This window comes from Ruditapes philippinarum, unplaced genomic scaffold (genome assembly GCF_026571515.1).
Source record: "Ruditapes philippinarum isolate M1 unplaced genomic scaffold, ASM2657151v2 ctg1682_1_1_1_1, whole genome shotgun sequence".
Taxonomy (NCBI): domain Eukaryota; kingdom Metazoa; phylum Mollusca; class Bivalvia; order Venerida; family Veneridae; genus Ruditapes; species Ruditapes philippinarum.
This window is the reverse complement of record NW_026863983.1, coordinates 107,168-113,167: the sequence shown is the minus strand read 5'-3', so window position 1 is coordinate 113,167 and position 6,000 is coordinate 107,168. Positions and strand designations below refer to the sequence as shown.

The following is a 6,000-nucleotide window of genomic DNA, read 5'->3' as shown; positions in this document are numbered from 1 at the left end:
GTTGGGTGTCTGGTCCTTGATTGTTGGGAGTCTTGTTCTTGATTTTGGGGTTATTGGCGTCATTGTTGGGAGTCTGTCGTGATTGATGGGATTTTTGTCCTTGATTTTTGGGAGTCTTGTCTTTGATTGTTGGGAGTCTTGTCCTTGATTTTAGGGTTATTGGCGTGATTGTTGGGAGTCTGTCTTGATTGTTGGTAGTCTTGTCCTTGATTGTTGGGAGTCTTGTCCTTGATTGTTGGGAGTCTTGTCTTTAATTGTTGGGAGTCTTGTCCTTGATTGTTGGGAGTCTTGTCTTTAATTGTTGGGAGTCTTGTCCTTTGATTGTTGGTAGTCTTGTCCTTTGATTGTAGGGAGTCTTGTCCTTGATTGTTGGGAGTCTTGTCCTTGAATGTTGGGAGTCTTGTCCTTGATTGTTGGGAGTCTTGTCCTTTGATTGTTGGGAGTCTGTCCTTGAATGTTGGAGTCTTGTCCTTGAATGTTGGGAGTCTTGTCCTTGATTGTTGGTAGTCTTGTCCTTTGATTGTTGGTTAGTCTTGTCCTTTGATTGTTGGTAGTCATGTCCTTGAATGTTGGGAGTCTTGTGTCCTTGATTGTTGGGAGTCTTGTCCTTGAATGTTGGGAGTCTTGTCCTTGATTGTTGGTAGTCTTGTCCTTTGATTGTTGGTAGTCTTGTCCTTTGATTGTTGGTAGTCATGTCCTTTGATTGTTGGGAGTCTTGTCCTTGATTGTTGGGAGTCTTGTCCTTTGATTGTTGGGAGTCTTGTCCTTGAATGTTGGGAGTCTTGTCCTTGAATGTTGGGAGTCTTGTCCTTGAATGTTGGGAGTCTTGTCCTTGATTGTTGGGAGTCTTGTCCTTGATTGTTGGGAGTCTTGTCCTTGATTGTTTTGTTAGGAGTCTTGTCCTTGATTGTTGGGAGTCTTGTCCTTGAATGTTTGGAGTCTTGTCCTTGATTGTTGGTAGTCTTGTCCTTTGATTGTTGGGAGTCTTGTCCTTGATTGTTGGGAGTCTTGTCCTTGATTGTTGGGAGTCTTGTCCTTGATTGTTGGGAGTCTTGTCCTTGATTGTTGGGAGTCTTGTCCTTGATTGTTGGTAGTCTTGTCCTTGATTGTTGGTAGTCTTGTCCTTGATTGTTGGGAGTCTTGTCCTTGAACGTAGGGAGTCTTGTCCTTGATTGTTGGGAGTCTTGTCCTTGAATGTTGGGAGTCTTGTCCTTGATTGTTGGGAGTCTTGTCCTTGATTGTTGGGAGTCTTGTCCTTGATTGTTGGTAGTCTTGTCTTTAACTGTTGGGAGTCTTGTCCTTTGATTGTTGGGAGTCTTGTCCTTTGATTGTTGGGAGTCTTGTCCTTGATTGTTGGGAGTCTTGTCCTTGATTGTTAGGAGTCTTGTCTTTGATTGTTATGAGTCTTGTCTTTGATTGTTGGGATTATTGGCGTCATTGTTGGGATTATTGGCGTCATTGTGTTTTTTAAGCTTCTATGAGGGTTCGGAGCTTTGTCGTCATTCTTGTAGTATTGTATTTATTTATACTTTGGATTCTTTCATGTGAGGAAGCTATCCAGCTAGCTTACGGAACGTCGGTGGTTCTACTCAGGTGCCCGTTCGTGCCTGAAATAATGCACGGAAGGGCACCTGAGGTCTTCCTCCACCAGTAAAGCTGGAACGTCGCGAAATGACCTATACTGTATCGATGTGACGTAAAACCCAAAACAAACAACAACAAAAAATATAAAATATTCTTCGCAATTATTGTTCTTCGTCAGTTCTTGATGAGATGGTTGCAATTTTGAAAATGATTAATTTGGTGTATTGATTTAGAATATTTTTGATAGCAGAGATAATGAATCTGAATAATTTGGTATTGAGTTTTGGTTCCTTTGTTCAAGCATACTTTCGGTTTCAATCTCAAATTAGTGTTAGATTGTCAACTGCAGGAGGGCTAGATCTATTAAACTTTGAAACTTTAAAACTTAAGATAAAAATGAACGATTTGTGAATGGTTTGACGTTCAATAAACAATGCGTCATTTAGAACAAAGATATGTGTTCAATTCGAAATCTTTCGCATTGCGGTTACACTGTTGTAACGTATTTCATAAACAAATCTTCACCCCACCACGAGCCCATAATGTCCGACTACACCATTGACTTTTGGCAAATAGTATTATTTAGATCCTGTTATGGTGTACTATAGCGCCGAACTGTCTGGGAATTCCAACGGAAATAGTTGACATTGCTTCATGTAATCGTCAGTACCTTCTGTAATAAATTAACACTTCATGATTGTGAGGACTGATATTTTAATAATGATGTGACCGTTTTAACTGAAACATGATTAATAAGATTTCCGTGATTTAAAAGTACATACAACAATACAAAAACTACGTGACTTGATTTAATAACGGGTAGATGGTTTAAGGGTACGATAAATTCACACTGGTATCCTTGTATAAACTGGTACCTTTTTTTACATAATTATATTTCTAATCATTTTGACTGACGCCACATCAATTTACAATTCAATTAAACAATAAGATAGTGGGCGTTGATTGATTAATCATTTAAATTCATCTTCCTTTCTCTTATTCAATGTCCTTCGTTCATACACGTTTTGTCCTCTTCCTGTGTTGGTTTTTCTTTTTATTTCCCCGTTCGTAAATTACTTCTAGCATTCTTTTCTTCTCATCGCCTGGTTGTTGTTTTATTCCATTAGAATAATTTTGTCCAATAATTATTTGTTCGTTTGTTCTTTTATTCGCCAGTTATCTATGCACTGTTGTCAGATAGTTATCTCACGAACACTCTTTATAACTCTGTAATTACAAAAATGTATATTAATTCAGCACTTTGTAGGTTTCCGATGTTATCAAAGATATACCTCTTTCTGTGAATGATAATATTACTAACGTAAAATCAAAGTTTGTAATAATACGACAATTACACGATTATCGTCACGTATCGATTCGCTTCTGTAAGGAATATCGAAATCGGATATAACGCAACTTGAAATGTCGAACTCGAACTAGAAAAGTCGGTTTCTAATTTGACGAACAACGTCAAGGGTATGTCGAACTGGAATATAATCAACTCGGAAAAATCAAACTCGGATATAAAAGAAAAAAGCACATGTATATGGAAACATCAAATGTCAAACAAAGGCCTTAACAATATTTGTATATGTATGTACAGAACAGTTGTAAATGTCTGTTTCGTTATCCGTGTCTATAGTAAAGGATGCATTCTAAGTAGTAGCAAATAAATATGACAAAAGTGTAATAAATTCTTTATTTCATCTTTCCGAAAGAAAAAGGTGACTTCACATTATATTCAAAAGTAAAATTTAATGTCGATTCGTTTTAAATTCGAAATTGGTGTATACATTTTTATATCATAATTATATATATCAAACATACAAAAAACATTTCAACATTTTACAAATTTGGGAAGACCATTTATCAAAATGAATTCATAAAGACATAATATGTTTTTCTTTATCTATAATTATTTTTAATGAAAGAATGCATGCACATTTGACATTTATTTTTTTTACAGTTTAAGATATCTGCATGATTTGCTTTTAGCTATATGTGTGCTTATAGCTTAACCAATTATCAAATATTTAAGATAAAATTTTGTGAACATATTTGTAATACCGAAGCGTTTTTTACTAACTAACATCAAACGCCACGAAGTCAAATTTAATTCATTTTAGCAAATTGATCGTAAACATTTTCTTATTTTTTTCAAACAAATAACATATTTTCATGTCTACAATGCACTGTAGAAGATTATGTTATCTGCTGAAATCGACGTTTAACGTAAATCGATTAAGCAGACGACATAATGTCGTCTGGAGACACATTTTAACAACCTGGCCATATCGGAATATCAGATGTTTAAGATATGCTTTTTTATTTTTTCAATTAAGCATTGATAAAAAATAGTAAGTATTAAAGTACTATTACAGTAAATTATTGTCTATGCAAGCCACCTTGCGTCAGTAATCTTTGTCACGTCTGTACCCCCCTGAATTGCACTTATGCTAATTTTTAAATGCAAAATCATTGAAATCACTGATACAATTATTTACATTTTGTATGGAAAAAATGTTTGTATGACAAAGCGTTATGCAGGGAGAAAACGTAAAAAAGCTATTTAAACAACCATAAGTATTTTGGGATCACGTGACATCAGCAATATTTTTGTCAACATTATAAACATGTATAAAACCTACTGGTTTTTTTTTAAAGAAGACCCTATAACTATATCTTTGTATGCATTATTCAAGTACAAGCCGTAAGCATAAAGTACAAGTCAGTTTGTATGAAAACTTGCAAACAAGAATGGATTTGTCTTTTCCAGAATTGTTGGTCTCTCAGAGAAAAGATGTATTTGGTCCAAATAATGCCAGAATATTGTAAAGGGTCATAGATGGACAATAAAATGTATATATTATTATGTATACATTTATGTATCATGTACTTGAATAGCATTCAACCCACTTGTTCTTCATCGATGTAGGATCGAGTCCCACCAGTCCTACCAGGGACTCTTACATGTGAGGAAGCAGTCCAGCTTAGTTACGAAATATCGGTGGTTCTACTCAGATACCCGTTCATGTAAAAAAATGAAGTGGGGGGCAACCCTGGGGGTAATAAATGAGGGGGGAAATTCTGAGGTGGTTTTCTTCCCATAAGAAAGCTTGAAAGCCCGCCATTAAACCTTTAAAGGGGCCTGGAAAGGGACCCCCCCCCCCAAAAATTTCAACAAAAAAACCTTTTAGGGGAATTCAGCACAAACAAAAAAAAAAAATTTTAAGGTTTATTTATATTCCAAAGGTTTTGGGATTAAAAAAAACTCTATAGGGGGGTGTTTTCAAAAACGAAAAATTTTAATTAAAAATTTTGGGCCCATTTTAAAACAGATAAACTTAAAGAAAATCAGTTCAAAAAATATTTTACGAGGCCCTTTGCTAAATTTAAACATGTTGGTAATATAAAATGTTTTGAAACAAAAAGTTTCCCCCAAATAAAAAGGGATTCTTTATTTTTTTTCACATTTGTATTTTTTCTATTGTAAAAATGAATCAGGAATGCGAAAAAGACAAAATAATGTTGGAACAAAAAGAAATAACAAAAAATTTTTTTGGGTTTAAAATTTTTGAAAAAGAAAATCTTTTTGTTAATAAATTTCCCTTAAAGGAGCAGGGCCCTGTGTCCGGGTTTTTTTGAAAACAAGACCTCAAAACAATTTCGAACAGTAACCCTTCTGTTGTTATTTTTTACCATCTGATTCGGTGCGTCAAAACATGAAGCTTTAAGATAGTTAAAAGAACCCCACGCGAGGAAGGACAGGCAAAGGTCACGGGGTTATCATCTGATGTCAATAACAGAAGCTTTATAGATCTTAACTAAGTCAACATAATTGATTATAGAGATAAAAGATACCGCATTCCTTAAAACAATGCGAGCTGTATTCAGTGGTATTCGGTGTTTTTTTTAGACAGTTCAGTTGTATTGTTAAAGCTGTGTTCTGTTTAAAATTCAAGACCTGATTACAAAACGGAAGCGCACATTCATACGTGCATGCAAATATTTTTTGCAGTCGAAATATTTTACATTATACATGTAATAACATTACAGAAATACAGGTATTTTATTGGCAAGGTCCTGTTCAGGGTTAAGTCACAGTTTGAGGGGTGAGGACGGGCAGTGGGTTGTATGTGGTACCTTTTTTCGGTTGATCGATTGCTTGGCCGTTGCGGCCAATGGACTCTCATCCATATTCCATCTTTAATGTTTAAAACAATTGGCGTTAGCAGGGTTAGGTCTCTGTACATCTGCATATCAAATGGCTTTGCAAATAGCGTAAAGAGGAAATGCGTCTATCATACTTTAGCACATATACAATGTATTATTACCCATTTTTACATACATAATTATTAAGAAGTTGATTTTTGTTCTGTTGTATTTGAATTGAATTTCATGCCACACCCGAAACAC

At 35.2% G+C, this 6,000-nt stretch overlaps 1 protein-coding gene across 1 annotated transcript in view; it reads right to left on the bottom strand.

The window, feature by feature from the left end:
• Window positions 1–250: 250 nt before the first annotated feature.
• LOC132724005 (muscle M-line assembly protein unc-89-like) overlaps window positions 251–6,000 on the bottom strand; it is a 12,998-nt gene continuing 7,248 nt past the window's right edge. Inside the window, exon 3 of the mRNA XM_060708818.1 lies at window positions 251–1,367. Coding sequence (XP_060564801.1) covers window positions 251–1,367 — 1,117 coding nt within the window. The remainder of the gene's footprint in view (window positions 1,368–6,000) is intronic.